This window comes from Martes martes (assembly GCF_963455335.1).
Source record: "Martes martes genome assembly, chromosome: 3".
Taxonomy (NCBI): Eukaryota; Metazoa; Chordata; class Mammalia; order Carnivora; family Mustelidae; genus Martes; species Martes martes.
The window spans coordinates 1195458-1214090 of record NC_137890.1 but is presented as its reverse complement, the minus strand read 5'-3'; the positions used below and the strand labels follow the sequence as shown (position 1 = coordinate 1214090).

Genomic DNA, 18633 nt, shown 5'->3' with positions numbered 1-18633 from the left:
TGGTGCTGGTTCTGCACCCGGTGGCCGCGCCTGCCGGCACCTGTCCTCTGTCCGCCAGACGTGCCCTAAGAAAAGCCCAAGACGGGTCACTTCGGGGTCTGGGAGTGTGTAAACCGCCCCCCACCCCCAACAGAAGTTAATGGTGGTTGCTGCTTTGCTCTCTTAGCTTTGGGCTGGCCGGAGTCCACACAGGTGCACCCACTTGGGGCCAGTGGGGGAAACCCATGCGCAACACACCATCCCTTCTGGGAAACGGTCCGGTAGAGATACATGCGTCCAATTTCCAATTTTACAAATTTTTAAACTAAAACTAAGCTGGTATCCTACGAAGTATCCAGTGTACCATCTGGGCTGGTATCCTACGAAGTATCCAGTGTACCATCTGGGCTGGTATACTACGAAGTATCCTGGTATCCTACCACAGATTCATCTCTGCAGAGCCAGACTCCTAACCACCCCTCCGGTCGGAAAGGGACCCAGACAGGAACCGCCGACAGCTGATGGCAGGTGCCCCCCACCCTCCGCTCTGCCCCAAGGCCACACACGGGGCATTTCCCAGGTCTCATCCACGGCCCAGTTCACGCCCAGATGCGCCTCCCGGCCCGCAAACCTGGCAGGCGACCTCGGTCTCTCCAGAGCATTCATTCCACGAAGAACGGATACGTCGGAAAGATAACTGCTTTTAATTCTCTAAGTTTCACTTATGCAACATCATAAAGGCGGATTTATGTGACTTGATACGACATTTTTACAAAAAACAGTTTCCCCCACATCTGGTCAGTAGTATATAAATATTTACAATGAAAAAATAGGCAAAGAGAAAGGAAATCTTCATTATTCAAGTCAGTTTCTTCCCAATGCTTATCAGAATTTGAAAATAAAATAGTTCGTTAACTTTCTAGTCATCCGTATTTACATATCACTTCGGCCGACAGATGGAGAAATGGAGGCTCGCGGGTGTTCAGTTCATGCCCCCCCCCCCACTAAACTAGGTCTACACTAGTTTAGAAGTTATCTGAAAGAGTAAATTAAATATAAAAATGTAAACTTTGAAAGAAGATAAACTTTGAAAGAAGGATACGCGTTCTTACGCAGGTTAATATTTTACACACTACAAACCAAAATAAAATGCTCTATATATTTTCTTAGTAGGGACATTCTGTTTCAATTTAATTAATTATGTAACAAAAACTCCCTCTAAAGAGGAGGTTAAAAAAATAGCAATGACATCACCGTCTTAACTGATGAACATCCATTCGCTCTAATTTTCTCTAAAAGCAACTGTGAGTTCTTAGAAAGTGACAAATATAAGTTATATCACGGAGCGCTTCAGAAGCCTCAACCAAGTGTGGTGTCTCTTTACTATGACGACTTCAAAAAATAAATCTGAATAGTGCAAACCAGCGTCGGTAACTGGTGAGGTTACAAGTACATTCACCTCCACTGTATGGAAACAGGATGTGACTCGACAGACGCCATCGAAAATACTGAAGGACGTGTGGGCGGGACAGGCGGACATGCCAGTGGCCTTGAGGATCTGAACGCGTCTGTCTCGGAATGCAGTTCCCAGCGCCTGCAGCTCCCTGTGAGGACAGGCAAGGGTTCACGTGTGGGAGCCGCGCCGCCCTCGAGAACCCAGAGACACCCGGAGTCTCGGCTCTCGGGCTTCATAGTGCTCGTTGAAGTCCAACCTGAAGCTAAGAAACCGAAGGCTTTCATCGGAGCTGGTCGTCAGCAACACCAGAAACTGCTGCACGATGCCCTGAGAACGAGAAAGAGAACAGCCGTTTCAGGAGGGACCGTCCACGACACAGGCCGCCCCCTCGCCGCCGCAGCCTCATCTGGGCTGGTTTCTCCTTCCAGACCGACAGTCTTGCCTAAACACGCACCGTGGCAGGTGTCCCAAAGGGAAGACGGCCGCTCCAGGAACCCAGGTTCACCGAGCCAATGGCAGCCGCATCCACAGACACGAATGCACAATCAGTAAGTTTTACCCAAAAGAACGTCCTTTTTGCCCTAAGTTCTATAAAAATAAGCAAAAGAGCAAAGCTTCTGACGTTAAAAAAAAAAAAAAAAGGCCTGTTCTTTTTCTTTTCAATGTAAAACCAGCGCTATGCGTTTCATCTTTCCTTTGAGCTGAAGAGCACCGAATCCCAGTGCCCTGCCAGAAACAAAAACGAGAACAAGAGAAACGATGCACCCATGACCCATAACCACAGGGTCCCCTGCTCCTTGCAGACGTGACCTGAGTCACTGTCCTGAAGACCAGGCAGAGTGTGGCTAAGTCACCTCCTTCTCAGGGGGCTTTGGAGAGATGCGGGGACATGACAGCAGTTTCCGCCAGCTCGCACACGACAAACACCGGCTGCTTCTCTGCAGGGCCGAGGCACTTCTGGGCACAAACCCCATCCTTGCCGGGCCCCGGAGTCACAGCCAGAGGGTGTGCGGCTGTCCAAAGTAGGGGACGCTTGTCTCCCCGCCTGCAGACCTGGGACAGGTCCCATCTGCAGAGACACCGTCACTGAAACACCACAACGCATCTCCCTCTCAACCCCTCAACCCCTCTCTGAGCTCCGGGGACACGGGTACGTTGCGCTAGAGAACTCGCACCTGAGGGAGCACAGAGCGGGGTGCCATGGACATCCCCTTTGTCCTTCCGGGAAACCGATGGCTTCGGGGACAGGCCCTAAGGAATCTGAGTGCTAAGCGTACAGGCAGTGGCTTCCTGTCAGGTGATGATGCGTGACGCTCGCTACGAGGAACTGTGGGGAACGCGTCTGTGCCCAGGCTGCGGCCTCTGGGCGGGACTGCTCGGGAGCCGTACGTGACGGCAGCTGCTAATCCCGAGCTGTTTCAGCCACGGAGAAGTCAAAGAGAACAGGGAAGGACTTCATTTCTGTTAAGGAAAAGACATCTCAGTGGCCATGATTGAGAAAGATGAAGACCATAATTGGAGTAAAACTGGGCTTATACAGATTAAGATTACTTTTCAAAAATGTATTAAGTCTCAGAGGGCCTGGGGGGCTCAGTCGTTAAGCCTCTGCCTTCGGCTCAGGTCCTGATCTCAGGGTCCGGGGATCGAGCCCCGCATCGGGCTCCCTGCTCGGCGGGGGTCTGCTTCCCCCTCTCCCTCTGCCCCTCCCCACCACTCGTGTGCTCTCTCTCTCTCTCTCAGACAAATAAATCAAATCTTTAAAACATGTGTTAAGTCTCTCAGGAGAATGTGTAACCACCCCCACCTCCTTCGGAAATGAGCACAGAGACACACATTTTAGGCTACAGATCACCCCCTGCAGATGCACTACCACCTTCGCCAAGAGTGTGGAACTAACCGTTACGCTCCCGCTACAAGAAACGGGGACCCAGATGGTGTCTACGACACGGGGTGTGGCAGCTCTTCCATTACTGAAACACCCGTCCGGTGCTTCTGCACTGAACGAAATCCCGTCTTTGCCACCATTGAGGAAGCATTTCGACAAAGGTGCCGTGGTAGCTAATGTCAGGGGAAGGGCGCCCGCGACAGGGACCGTGCCCACCCACACCCCGTCACGCCGCAGGCAGCCGTGGCAAGCGTGAGCACCCGGGAAGCAAACCGCACGCTGTGGAACAGGGACACAGTTTCGTTCTAAATCCCGACCCACGTGGAGACATCAGCGCCCAGAAACGTCATTTCTAACGGTTTCAACGTCAATGCTTGTCTAATTAGTTACCAATGACCGAATGTAAAAATTCTTCATAAAATCTTCTCACCGCTATGTCCATCACTAAATCACACCAGAAACAGAATCCGACCAAACCCACAACACAGAAACCCACAGCAGCGCGCGCTCTACCTGCTCCTGCCCCAGCCTCCGGGGTCGCGGGCTAATCGACGCCCCCGCTGCCTCACGCACTCGGCGACCCCGCGGCAGCTCCCGCACACCTGCGCGCCCTCTGGCCTCACCCCGGGCTCCCACAGGACCCTGAGGCCGCAAAGCTCCGCCCGGCCCCCGCAGGGCTGCCACCCACCGCTGACAACACCAGAACCGTCCCGGGACAGCCCAGGATCCCTGGGAAGGTCACAGCCGAGACAGGGCCCCGCTGTGGGTGCTGGGAGCACTGAAAGGACTCCTCTCTCTCTTCATCCTGAGAGCGAGGGTGAACTGCGGAAAAACGGCAAGGGGACGCGGGGCCCGTGCTGTCGCGCCAACACGCACCTGGTAGAAGTGCGTCAAAATCCGCAGCTGCGAGCACATCTTCGGGATCGAGTCTCGAAACTCTTGAATCCTCTTGTCCTCCTCCTCCTCCTCCGCGGCTGTCACTCCCCACCGGCCCTGAAGAACCAGAAGGACCAGATTACATTAAAACTGGGCACAAGAAGCTGCTAGGGTCGGACTGGGCCGGAGGAGAGCGTGGGGAGACGGACGCTGTCCTCGGCCTCTGTGCTGCTTGACGCCTTCACGAGAGTCTGCTGACGCCGGACTGCGCTCTCGCTTACTCTTCCCGGTTAGTAAGATGCCCCGAAATCCTCCGGACCCACACACAGGGGCACAGAGAACCCCGTCCTTGTAGTAACAACTACAGTACCACGTTGTAGAACACGCAACACTTTCCACCGTTTGTCGCAAGCTAACCAGGCTTCAGTTAGTGAAAGCGACGCCTTGTGTCTCTCCCTCATCGCCGACGGTTCCCAACACGGACCTGCCACGTGAAAGCAGACCGGGTGGTCCCAAGGACCGGAGCCCCTTCGCCCTTGACTTCGGCGGGAAAGCTTCTTGCGGCTTCTGCAAGCGCGGTCGATCCTCCTGTGCTGGAGAGACGTCTGCTTCCGTTTTCAGGACGGCTCTTAACAAATGGTGAGTCTCGATGCCTTCTCGGCCAGCCTACCCAGCAATCGGCACGGGATTCTTGTCTTTTTATCAACAGAGTTATCTCGTCATCAACAGAGTTATCTCGTCGTGGACACAATGGTAAAACTGTTACTTCTTTTACAGCTACTCCTTCTGGCACCCTCTGCTTAAGCATTTTGTCCTTCACGTTCAGATTCACAGCCCGCCTCACGGTGGTCGCGGGTGTGCGAGGCGGCGTCGAGACAGCCGCCTAACACCAGTGCTCCATTCCCACTGTTCTCAGTCGAGAACAAACGACCCAGAAGGTGTAGGGCTCTTTCTGGATGTTATTCTGCTCCCGACTGTCCTTGCTTGAGCCAACACCACTGCTCTCACTGCTGTAATTTTGGAAACCTTGAGGGTATATGTGTAACTCAACCACAAACCATCTCATTTATTCTCGTCCAAAAGTCTCCTCCCTGCAAGCTGCACCCTTGGATTTCCACATAAATTTTAGGATTATCATTTTCTACCCCTCCCCCCAAAGATTACACCCACAAAAAAACCCAAAACTGTTGGGGATTAGAATTGGGACTGCACTGAATCCGAGTTCCTGTGAACGCAGTCTACGCCTCCGCCTACCGAGGGGCCCTCTGCCACCCCTGCGATGCGGCGTGAGGGGCCACGGAGCACACGTTTCGGGCCCCGTGTGCCACGTGATCTATGCTGCTACTCAGCGCTCCCACACAGCACACGAGCCGCCACGGACCGCGTGGAAACCACCGGCACGGTTGCTCCCGTCACACCCCACCTCCGGAGACACATGGGAGGCCCAGCCCGGCCCGAGGACTGTCGGCCGCCAAGTCCTGGTTCGTAGTTTCCTGACCCGGGGCCTTACCCATACTTCGGTACACTTTAATACTCCTTTAAAGGCATTTTTACAAATTTTATCTTGTTCGTGGCTGATAAAAATAGAAGTGATTTCTGCATAATGACCTTGTTTTAAGCCACCTTGATAAAGTCACTTACTAATTCTATTAATTTACCTAAAGATTATTTTAGATTTTCTATACCCACAACCATGACTTTTGCCCCCCCAACCCCCCAAAAAAGAAAAAGAACACAACTGCTCGCTTGCGTGTGCACACCTGCATTTCTTTGTCTCAGCTGCGAGCACGGGCGGGGCTCCACGGCCATGGCCACAGCTGTTTTGAATGGGGTGCGACTGGCCTGGGTCACAGTCCCAGGATGGCACCATTAGGCATGAGGTTTTGACTTGGGCCTTTTAAACAAACCTTCTATCAGACTCTCCTCAGTGTCCAATGATCTTATCCATCCACTGAGAGACTGCGTGATTTTCTCTGGTAGTTTGTAAATGTGGAGACTTACAACATTTTCATCAGAACGATACATGAACTTTGTAATTATGGGACGAGCCAAAGCTTATCTGTAATGTCCCATCCTTTGATACATCCCAACTCGGTGACATTGTCTTTGGGCTGCAAGACACAGACTGGTGCAGAGCAGAAAGCAGCAAAGATTTGTGTCATAGATTTGACTGCAGAACCAGGTAACTATTTTACAAGATTAAATTCAATTTTGTTTTATAAGTTAAAAGCAAAACTAAAACCAATTAATTTGCCTACTGAGCAGGGGCATACAGTCCAGGGAGTCATAAACACATCAAGTGCGCTAGAACCCAGATTCGGAGGTGCACCACGACTGTGCGCCCCACTGCCAGCCTGCGGGGGCCCGCCCGTGGAGACAGCTGTGTGCACGTCCATGTGCCCTGGGGGAGGGGCTGTCAGACGGTAAGCGACCACCTGTTAACATTCAAAACCAGGCTTTCCAGTGTAGGAGATAAGGAAAATGGAGTCCCTTTAACCCTAAACTTGAACTGGAAACATCATTATGAACCTAAGAGAAAAGAGAAAAGGAAGCAGAGATCCATGGTGGGGACATCTTCAACAGCCCAAGGTCATGGATTCCACAAGGTCACTGACAGCAGCTGCAGCGCGGAGCTCGGGCTGCCGTGTGTCCATGTGTGTCTGCCGGCCAGGTGACGAGGCGGCGCAGAGCTGGGGCCGGTCTGCAGAGCCGCCAGTGCCCGTGGACGGCAGCAGCCACAGGCTCACTCACGGGATGCCGGGGCACGCTGTCCTTAGGTCACACAGGGTGACAGCGAGGGTGACCGCCGCGCCTGGAACAGTCAGAGCCTGCTCAGGACTCCAAACGCAGGCGTGCGCACTGTCTCCAAGACCATTTCAGCAGAAAACCTACTGTGCTCGTGAGGACGCTGGCGACAAGCTCATCACCCACAGTGAGAAGCCCCTGGCGGAAAAGCCGTACCTCGACTTCACGCTGCTTCCTCTTCTCTTCAAACCGCAGTCGTCTCTGCAGCTCCCCCAGCGCGGCTCTGTATATGGCGTCCTGCGTGTTCTGAAGCTCAATGATCTGGTCAAACACGGCTCTGAGCTGGTTTAAAAGTGCCTGAGGACAGGAGACGGAGAGAGACTATAAACAAGCCGTCAGCTCGCACTCTCCCAGCACCCTCTGCCGGCCCAGTGCTGCGCACTGAACACCCTCCCAGCGGCCCCCCGGACCACAGCGCGGCCCCCCCGGACCACAGCGCGGCCCCCGACCGTGGAGCCGTCAGTGTCAGAAAGGACGTCCGCTGGATTCACTGCTTGGCGCCACACACACCAAGACCAGCCACGGAGGATATGAGAAAGGGGATTCGTAATACGATGAAGGACAAATTCAGCACCGAGTTCAGAATCCAGCGTCCAGCAGGAACGCGAGGACGGTGTACGCTGAAACGCGTCACTGAGGCCAGCCACCCGCGCTGCGCGGCGCCCCGTCCCAGGCATCTACTGTATTTCAGTCTTGCTTCCCCCAGTGCGGCACGGGAAGAGGGCGAGAGAGAGGGACCTGTAGCAGGACTCACTGGGGTGAGTCAGCGCACATCCAGGCACAACACCAGACGCGCACACAAGCTGGAATGGCAACTCGAAGACAGTTGTGCCCCGGCGGGGCTGGGATCACACGACACGCAGCAAACGCGCAGGGACATTCAGGGACGGATGAGGGCGCCCCACAGCCGAACGGCAGGCTCGGCTCTACCCTCTACCGGCTTCGACTTAAAAACCCACTAACAATTTGAGGAGAAAAGATAATTTCGAAATCACAGGAGAAAAAATTACGTTTTAAAACTTAGCAACCTCTCACGACTGACACAAACATCCAGACGCACCCGGACGACAAGGCCCCTCCTTGATCTAAGTCCTACAAGATCTCCCCGCAAACATCAGAGCAAACGGTGAAAGGATAAACATCCCTTTAATGTCGGGGATGAGCCAGGAGCCCTACCATGCTGCCGGGGGACCCAGCGAACACCCCGGGGCAAGGAAGGGCAGGAAACAGACCCTTTGGAAAGAAACAAAACAGGCTTTCCTTGTAAAAACAGGATCTAGAAACAGATCTAGAAACCCCTGGGATGAAAAAAATATTGGATAAAAAAAAAAATCAAAGTCATGAAGTGAGTAACATTCCTCCAAACCAGCCACATGCCACAATTACGGTGCTAAGAACCTAAAAAAGACTTGCAAGAGGTTATGGGAGAAAGAGGACAGGACTTGACCGAGACGCGTAAGAGAGACGGGGAAACGGGAGGGGCTCCGTGCTCCCGGACAGGAGGCAGCGAGGAAGCCAGGGCGGCGAGAACAGGCAGCCCGGCTCGCTGCGGGGGGAAGGCACGAGGGCCAGTGAGGACACGTGCAACACCTCCCTGCAGCCCTGCCTGGGGGACACGCTCCACCTGGCCCGGACACGTCCCCTCGAAGGGCCGTGTGACACACGGCCACAAACCTCAGTAACTTGCAGCCGCTGAGGCTGGGGTCAGGCAGCCCAGGACTCAGGAGAACACTGGGCTCACTGCGAGGCTGCTGCTTCTTTGGGAGGGGACTTACCTGACAAGCAGAAGGCAAAACAAAAGACAGAGAGGCTCTAATTTTTTGGTTTTTAATGAAGACTTATTTCTTCCAATTTGTTTATCGTAATCAAGTAAGAATTAGCACTTCTGGAGCAGTCAGCTCATCTACAAGCTGACTGCTCTGGGCTCTGTCCGCAGTGGCTCGGGCGGGAGGACTGGAACGCACGTTCAGGGCGGCAGCGGTGGACGGCGGGACGCGGCCTCCACGGCAAGGCACAGGCGGGACTCACACCCGTGCGCGCCCGCACCTGCCCGCCGCGGCCGCTGCACGCCTGTCGAGCAGCCTTGCGCTCCTAGGAAGGGAGACCCCAAATGTACTTCGCTTCTGTCTAGAACGGCGGTCTGAGGGGCTGCTTCAGAAGTGATGATCCAGCCCTCAGCGCCGACTCCCTCGCGCTCACGGTGACTCGGGGCACCCCGCACGTAAGCATCCACAACCAAAAGAAACGGTGCCACAGGCGAAAACGCTTTCTCCTTGGATTCTGTTCCTAGCAGGGGAAACCTTCTAGAGGCCAGAGCTGTTGCTGTTCCGTCCGGAACTGTCACGTGCGCACGTAGCGCAAAGCCAGCGTGGCCAGTCGCTGACGCTCCTCCCGGCCCACACGCAGACCCACGTCGGTGCGGCCGTGATCCTCGCACATGCCCCGGTCCCCCGAAAAGCCCAGACTCTAACGACGCTAATCTCTGTAAAACGCGACCTGTGGCTCCGAAGCCTCTAGGAACAGAGGTAGCGACTGCTTCCGCGTCCCTCACTGTGATGACAGGCTTCTGTGAATCACACCATTTACCTCTCGCAGCCCGACATGAGAGATGAGTGTCACACCTCTTCCCACGTGACAGCGCTGTGCCGTCCCTCTGTACCCCGTGAGCACCTCCAGCGCGTGCGCCACCAGCCTGGCGGCTCACCGAGACTGCAGCCAGGGCTCAGCTGACACAGGCGAGGCTCGCTCACCGCAGCCAAGGTCCAAGGCCGCGGGTACGCAGTTCTTAAATTATTAGTTACATCCAAAGTGTTTTAAATTACTCGTGTGCCACTGTTTCCATCCATTTCTGAAAGCTTTCGACACTGAAGCACCTTTGAGCAACTGTTCTGCACGACGAGCGACAGGTTCAGCAGTAAACTGGGCACACGGAGACGGCGCCTCCCAGCCGTGGCTGCAGAGGCAGCGCGTTTACCTCGAGGAGGGCGCGGGGAGAAGCAGAGGCAGCCCTCCGCAGGCGGGGAATCTCTGCGAAGTCACACATTTCATGTCTAAAATGCACACAAAATTTTGGGTCTTACATCACAGTATCTTCGTTTCAACGGAAAACAATGTGCTCGCTGCTTCCCCAGACGTGGGAATGAAGTCGGGACTCACGAGGCTCGGCCGCACAGAGCAGCGACGTCCGGAACAGGCGTCTCCGGGGAAGCAACGCTAGCGCCCAAGCTGGGACCGAGGACCCCTACGGTTTTCTAGACAAACAGCCGAACTTCTGACACGTGCAGCCAGACACGCCCTTAACCAAGGCACACACAGAGAAGACCCCGGTCCCTAGGTCAGACAGCAAAGGGACAGCCTGGAGCGCTCTGCGCGGGCTCACGCCATCCACCTCCTGAACTCACAGACAGGCGCCGTGTGCTGTGTCCTTGCACCGCCCGCCCGGCTTACCCCGTGCACAACACGGAACCAGTCGGGGGTCATCTCGGTCTTCCCAGCCCCTCGGGATGACACCACTGTCACACCGAGGGAGCAGACGGGTGCGGTGACATGCTTCACCACTCCTATATCCACTTCAGAGCATGTTCTGGCTCAACTTCTGCTCAGAAACAGCCCTCCCAGAACATCAAGCGATTACTAAAACAGCCCTCATTACTACTAACGCGGGCTTTGGGCAATTCCTAAGATGTCCCGGGGGACGGGAGCCCAAGAGGAGAAGACTCACGGCTCCTGCTTCCCGGCAGCCCCCGGGGCTTACTCTGGAGTCGGCATCCAGCAGACAGCGGGAGATGATGGTGTCCAGGAAGCTCTCGTGCGCCGCGATGATGTGGTCCAAGTCTTGGGCCTGCTGCACCTTGTTCCAGAGCTCATCCCAGGAACATTCCAGCACCTAGGAAACAGAACCACGACACTCAGGGATAAGGCGTGTCTTCCCGGTCCCGCATCCCCAACACCGTATGCCACACAAAGACACGACGTGTCTCAAGTGGCAGGAGGGGCGCGCCGGGTACCTCGAACGTGATGTAGTACTGCATCTGGTGGATGAAATGGACCATCTCGGACGCCAGAATGTGGCAGTGGTGCAGCACGCCGGCGAACTCTGCAACGAAGAGCCGCGTCAGACACCACGGGCGCACGTCGGCTGCCACACGCTCCCCGCCAGCCCCGCACAGCTGCGTGCGCCCTCTCGAAACCCCTGCCTCCAGCCTTCACGGTCAGCACCTCCGCACAGGGAACGGTCCTTCCGTGGCCAGTCTCGGGCCTTCGGAGCTACGAGAGGGCTTAGCTGTCCCGTCATGTGCGCTACTTCACATAATGGAAGGAGCTGATAAGGGACAGTGTAAAATACAGTAACTGCATCTGAAAATTAGACACGTTTCACTGTGCGAGCCCGACTATTTGCTCAGCTCTGCGGCTTTTCCACAACACGCCTGCGCTGTGCGAGACCTCACGACCCCAGCGATCTGGAGACAAGAGTGACCTTTCCTTGAGGGCCCGAAAGGGACCTCGTCCCCTGAGAGAGACGTGACCCAGAAGGGAGATGGGCCTGAGCCCTGACTCTGTTCCTACTCTTTTCTTTTTTTTTAAAAATATTTTATTCGTTTATTTGACAGAGAGATCACAGGCAGAGAGGCAGGCGGAAAGAGAGAGGGGGAAGCAGGCTCCCCGCTGACCGGAGAGCCCGACGAGGGGCTCGATCCCAGGACCCTGAGACCACGGCCCGAGCCGAAGGCAGAGGCTCAACCCACTGAGCCCCCCAGGCGCCCCCTCTGCTCCTATTCTTTGAGAGATTACAAAACCATCGAAAGGCTTAGAGGTCACCAGAGATAGCCATTCTCTGTTCACACGTTCAATTTTTTGTTCAAAGACTCTCCCAGAGCACGGGGCGATGACACCACGCAGAGGAGGGCTCAGGCAGATGGGGCCACCAAAGGAACGGGCACAGGGTCAGAGGCACATTTCAGTGTGGGTCAGACTGGGCGTATGTTTGTTTCCAGCCCAAACACCTTTAACTAGCTCTGCGGGCAAATGACGGCCGCACGCATTTCTCCAAGAGCCGCCCTTGGCCCCCCTAAGCGTGACGAGGAAGTGAAACAAACACAGGACAGAGAGAGCTGCGGGACACAGACTTTTAAAACGGCCGCAGTGCCCCATGAGGACTCTGCTGGCTGGGTCGGCGTCGGGCCCTCGCAGCTGCAGCAGGCCACCTCTGAGGACGAGCGCGTGCTCCAAACCCCCCGATGTCCCCACCGTTGGGAACCCCGGTGTCCCTGGGCAGCGTCAATGCTCCCGTGAAGGACGGTCGTCTGTGCGCCCAGAATGGAGGGTGCACTCTTCCTGCGGGCACTGCCCGAGCGGCCAACGGGACTCCCCGACACCCAAGCCTGCTTACCCAAACTGCTTTCGGCATAAAAGAGTGTCACAAAATGCTGTTTTACGTGGGAGTCGCCTGCGTCATGGCATCAGGAAGCTTCTAAAAGCAAACAAGTGCCACGTACAACTCCACTTGGGGCTTCACCCCAGAGCCGGGGCGACAGGGACGGTGCCACCTTTCCCCTGAAGGCCGGGCAGTGGCACCTGGAGAGACCGCGTGTACTGACCAGCAGCGTGCGGTGGCTCCGTACAAGCCACACCCGTGAGGACCCGGGGTCCTACAGAAACCCAACGCCCCGCCGCTGGGCTGGCTTCAGGGCAGACAGCTGCACACACAAAACCAGGAACAGTCAGGCCAGGTGTGAGGTCCATCTGCAACTCCGTGCTGCCCTCTGCGGGCTGCTGCGAGAACGACACGGCCGACTGGAAACACCGCGGGTTCGGGGGGGACCTGCCGGCGCTGCCGAGGCACCTCCAACGGGAAGCCCCTGCGCGTCTGGACGAGCACCTTCAGCAGCGCCGCGTTTGTTAAGAGTCGTAAAAAGCTTGTTTAAAAAAAAAAAAAGTACCCTAATGCCGTTTCTTCACAACTGCCAATCACCTCCTTCAAGCTGTATGTGTAACTGAGGCTACGATACTTAAAAGCGACTTGACCGAATCACCCACCTGATTTACTTCTCAAGGCGAAGGGCTCAAAGAAGTTGGTAAGAAGCAGGATTTCTCAAACCCCCGTATGTGGAATCTCTCGTCACCACAAAGGCCCTGCAAACGCCATCCGCAGTCCTCTGCACGGCCAGGCAGCCGGCAGTGACGCCTGCGAGGCGCCTCCCACCCCCACCCCAGGCCACACTGGTCAGAGCCCTACACAGACCCGGGATCCAAGACCCCAGGAAGTGAGCGCTGTGGTCACGCTGTGGTCAGATGAGGGAACCGAGGCAGAAGACAAGGAAAGGGGCTCCTGGCCACAGCATGGTGCTGGCGGACGGCGGACCTGCCTAGGCGGTGCCGCTCAGCATCTGTGCTGACCATGAACCACACGGTTCGGTTCATGGTCCGGCACAGGGAACTCCTTATAAAGGTCCAATCACCGAGGAGCCTCCTCCATGTACACACACTTGATACACACAGGGAGATACTTTAAAGAGAAAAATGTCTACTCATTTTTTAAGTTATCATTTCTGCAGTCCACACACTGCCCATCGTACGATGAACATTACTGTTACATTAATCAAGAAAGAAAAACAGCTGCCAATTACACAGGCAGAACACGGCAGCGCCCCCGTGGCCGTGCGTCCCCTACAAGGGCCTGACCACTCCGCCCACCGCCACCATGCTCACTTTTATTTCTAATAGGACCGGAAAGGAGATCATTTTAATAGCACTTCTCTGGGGAGGGGCCTCCATTCACACACACCCCCGCCGGCCCCGTACACGAAGAATGAGAAAGAACACGAGCTCAGTGAACTGTGTTTATCTATTTCATTTTGTTAGCTGTTACGTGAAATACAAATCTAGTTGCCACTAACTGCAATACTTTTTAGATTAACTGAATCCAACAACAAAAACACCAAAACTCCATACCACTGGAAGCCAAATCTTTAAACGATTTTTCTAACAACAACTTTTGCTGTCTAGCTGAAAGACAGATATACAGAAGCGGGCATCTGCAACACGGCAGACGGCGGTCAGAAACTCCTGCACCAAGCACGTTATTTTCCAGTGTAACTACTTATTCCAAAAAAGTTATTTCAACAAATATTACTGCAATGATGCCTGGGTACTCATGACACTGCGCTTGGGCACGCCAGCCATCCACCCCGTACAGGTGTGAAGAACTCCGAAAGTGGTTTACATTAGCACTTCATACGATCGCTGTGTTTTTGCCTCAGATTTATGGTTGACAGGATGTTTCTCAATATTCTGTATTAACAAGACCTAACGAAGTAGCTGATTGATTTCAGCTCATTAAGTAGCCTGGACACTAACAACTTTGAAACACTCCTTATAACTGAAGTAAGAACATCACACCCCAACAGAAACACGAGCAAAAAACCAGTTTCCTGAAAAATAAACCACAAATGACAAAAGAAAGCATTTACACTCAACATTTAAAATGCATTAAAAACAGGACAGCAAAGGAACAATCTGCTTGAAGGCGGCACCCAGCTTTCAGCCTCCGCGGGTCAAGAGCAACACAGCCGCCCGCCAGGCAGAGGGCTGGGCCCGGGGCCGCGCCCTGAACCAGCGCCTCGTCCGGGAAGTCATCTGACAACGCACACCCGGAGCTGAAATCCCAGCACCAGCTTCGCCCACGTAAAGTAAAATGAGAATCCGAACCCGCCCGCCCAGGGGTTCCATCCCTAACCACCTAAGGAACCGTTCAGATGCAAACAGATCCTCACAGAAACGCTTATCCCGTTAGTTACATTCATGGGAAGAAAGAAAACCCAGGCAACCGGAGACAGGACAGGACAGGATGGCACAAACACATGCGCAGGAGCCGACACTCTGCTGTTATAAGATTCCAGGGGAGGTCTCAGCGACAAGGAAAGGGTCAGTGACAGAAGCTAACACAGAGCTCTCCCTAGCGGCACGACGTTCCGCTGGCGTGATTAACGCCGTGCGGGGTAAAGCCCACTTCTCCCACACGCAGAAAACTGATCAGACGTCTGTGACCTTCGCCTCGAAAGCAGAGCTTGCCGAGTACTCAGTGCAAGAGTGAGGTCCCGCAGACCCGGGTGAGGGGACGGTGAGATCAGACACGGGTCACCGCCAGCTAACAGCGGGACCTGCTACAGAGCCCGGGCTGCCCAGACGCCTCCTGCGAAGGCACGGCAGCACGGGGACGGAGCGGATGCACTGCCTGGAGCCCGTCCGCATCAGACAGGAAGGGGGACACGGGCACCACTCGCGCCGCAGCACCAACGCCCCCCAGGGAGACCGCAAGGCCAGCCACAATGGCCACCCAGCAGACACAGCAAATCACCCCGAGACATACCGTGGGAAAGGGGGACAGGCACAGAGCCAGGAGACTGCGAGGCCCTCTGAGTGACAGATGGCCCCTTGTAACCTTCCCACACAAAGCAGCCCCTCGGCAAGGCAGCCCACATGCACTAGAGACACTCGAAGGCAGTATTTCGTCTCCACGAGCATTACGGTAGTCAGAAGAAAACCTTCCCTCTCACTTTCTTTACAGCCATGTCAGAGGGTCCTTATTACCAATTTTCCAAGAAGTGAGTCCAGAGGAAGCAAGGCCAGGAGCACAAGGGCATCCTGACCCCCAGGAAAAGACCAGCTGTGAATACAGAAGGCATGGGACAGCCAACACAAACTGCCCGTCGTGTCAACACACCGGCCCCCGGCTTCTGGGGTGTCATTATTCCGGAACTCTGGGAGCTGCTCAAGGATCAGCCTTGACCTAGCACACGTGGAGGAATCACGCCTGCCTGTCGTCAAACAATGGCTCCTTTCTCAGTAATCACTGTCCCCAAAGGATTAAGAATCTATCACTGCTGTTTCTCTTGAAAGACACACTGCTGAAACACCTTCTCAAAGGTTTTGAACAGATAATTGAACGTATTCAGTACTTACACCTTAAAATAAGCCTGGCTATCTGACATGAGAATGTTCGTAAGAGCTTATAATTATAAAATAGTATTACCAAAAGAGTCCATGTCCTGGTTTACGAACCAGAACAAACATTCAAGCAATTTCCAAACAGACTAATCAAAACACTAAGTGAATTTTAAATGAACCACTCATTTATTACACAGCTTTCTCTCCTTAAAAATCAATTAATAAAATCCCTATGTGAACACTAGAGTGCAAACGCACGCAGCTCTGAGAGAGACCTCGCGATCTGGAACAACCTAACGTGACTCAGTTTTCTGCCCGATTTGCACAGAAACCCAGGTCCGCAGTACGACAGGCTCCCCACAGACAGCACGGCTGCGAGCACACAGGCGTCACTTCTCAGCCGGGGGACTGCACTGCCTGTCCCCGGGGGTGCGGCGGCCGCCCGGGGCGGGCTTACCGGGCATGTTTCTCAGGAGCTTGGCGTTGCACATGTGGCCCTTCCGAATGTCGGTCAGGATGTACTCCATCCGCTTGGCCCTCCACAGGAAGTTAAACACCCGCAGGTAGTGGCTCATACACTCGCGAGTAAACACCTGAAAAGAAGAGCACGAGACAGGCGGGTAGTCGTCTGTGACGGAAGATCTTCCCAGGACAGGGCTCGGGCTTTCTTCATTTTTTTTTAACGCAAAAAAAGCCAAGGAACACACAATCAACTCTAATAAATGCTAAGTAGCACGTGAGCAACGAATACGTCCTAGGAAGTCCCGTCGCACTGAACCGCAGTGATCAGGGACGTGTTGAGCAGCGCGTCACTCTCACATCAATTCCACAAACTGAGAACCAGAGGCCTGGGCTTACGCGGCTCGTGACCGGTGTGCTGGGACCTTTAAACCCAGCCTGACCCTTGGTCGAACGCGCGGACTCTTAACTCCGGCTCCGGCTGCAGCTCCACAGCAGGGTCCCGGGCCCGACCCCCGAGAGAGACGGGAGGGGGATGACTCTGGCGGAGGCAGGGACCGGAAGGACCCCCAGGCCGTAAAGGGGCTGCGGGTGGTCTTCCAGGAGGTACATCTTGCTCTTGAAGCCGTTTCACTGCAACCGGCCCGCAGGGTCCCATCCCGGGAAGATGAGCCCCGCGGGCAGGAGGGGGAGGAGGCCTTCCTTCCACGCCCACCTCCCTCCCATGGGGGCCAGTTAAATACGCATGTCAGGTGACCCACAAAGAATCTTCTAGAGTCTGTCCCACGCAAACATGGTTCCGACACTACTGTGTACGTGTGCGCACAGATGGGGCACACGTTTGCCCTTTCCTAGATGCCGTGAGAAAGGGCTGCATCTTAGGCGTCCCCAGCGTTCCCCTCGCAGCACAAACCGGAAGCAGGCCACCCAAGCGGGACCTCTGCTGCCAGCAGTTCTGGGTTGGGGGCATTCCCCCACGTCACCCTCTTGCAGCCCCTATGCCCTAGCTAACCCACACTCTCCTCCATACTTGTGATCTTTCTCTGTCAAATAAATAAATAAAATCTTAAAAAAGATTTTAAAAAATAAAAAAAATGTGCTGTACAAACGCCATCCGGAGGCTCCTGTAAGCGCCAGGCTCCCAGAGCACTCCATGGGACCCGGTTTACAAACATCCAGTCTCATCACAGTCCTTTAAACTCGGCAGCTGTTTCAGAGAGAACACTCGTACCCCACTGCATGGACATGGGGGAAACACCCTTCACCTTTGGTTTTACAGCACATCCGGGCTTTCAGTTCACTGTCTGTGTAGAATAAAGTTCATAAAAATATTAAATAAGCTTCTGACACCTTCCATCGATGCCCTGGAGATCCAGGGCAGAAACCCATGGGTTTTACCCTACTCAGCACCCAAGTGAGAAGATTAGAAATAATCTCTCCACGTCCCTCTTCACAGAGTTAGCAAGAAGCTACAATTACACTGTGCTACAGGAGATAAAATTACGTGACTAATATAGGAGACGTTCTCATCATAATTAAATGCTCTACAAAAATGACAATCTCCGTTAACGAGAACATAAAAGGAATTGAGATAATATAATAAATTTAACAGGAAAAAAGCAGACAATCCATTTTCTTCCAAAATTTGACTTTAAAAAGTACAGCTTTCAATAAAATATTCCAAGTAGCGGAAAATATAACAAGCCAGGACACAGGCTAACCCAGGACGGGAACAGCAAAGGCCGGAGGTGCAAGACGTCCCGCCCCGCGCAAGGTCCCCGGCACACCCCGCTGATGCGTTCCGAGGCCCTGCTCCCCCTCTCCAAGGAGCCCCCCAGGTGTGCCCTCCCCCTGCTGGCGCTAGCACGGAAGTCAGCACGTGTTAGCCACGGCTAGAGAGCCATTCCAAATGTGTTCTTTAAATAAATCTGAGATACAAACTTCTTGACTTTCGACTAAAGCTTTCAAAAATCTAGACTTTAAAAAACAGACCGCACAAGCGAGTGTTCACACACAACCTGTGCCACGCCTAACTGTGCACCCTCGGTAAAGCCTGCAGTAGCGCCCGGAAGCCAGCAGCTGCGTCTACCGGCCGCGCTCAATTCACCACTACTCGAGGCACTCGTCCTTCGAAATAAGATACGATGGTCTTTACTGCGGTGTCTTTCGCGCCAGGAACAGTAATATACAACGTACTCACAAACTAGGTAACATGAAAGTTTCCGAT

The 18633-nt window shown here is 54.3% G+C and overlaps 1 protein-coding gene across 2 annotated transcripts in view; it reads right to left on the bottom strand.

The window, feature by feature from the left end:
• Positions 1 to 664: 664 nt before the first annotated feature.
• TUBGCP3 (tubulin gamma complex component 3) overlaps positions 665 to 18633 on the bottom strand; it is a 62700-nt gene continuing 44731 nt past the window's right edge. For both annotated transcript variants that reach the window (XM_080799123.1, XM_080799124.1), the window contains exons 17-22: positions 16405 to 16540; positions 11009 to 11097; positions 10756 to 10887; positions 7158 to 7298; positions 4197 to 4313; positions 665 to 1762 (exon numbers count right to left, since the gene is read on the bottom strand). In XM_080799123.1, coding sequence (XP_080655249.1) covers positions 1604 to 1762; positions 4197 to 4313; positions 7158 to 7298; positions 10756 to 10887; positions 11009 to 11097; positions 16405 to 16540 — 774 coding nt within the window. In that variant the 3' untranslated portion in view covers positions 665 to 1603. The remainder of the gene's footprint in view (positions 1763 to 4196; positions 4314 to 7157; positions 7299 to 10755; positions 10888 to 11008; positions 11098 to 16404; positions 16541 to 18633) is intronic.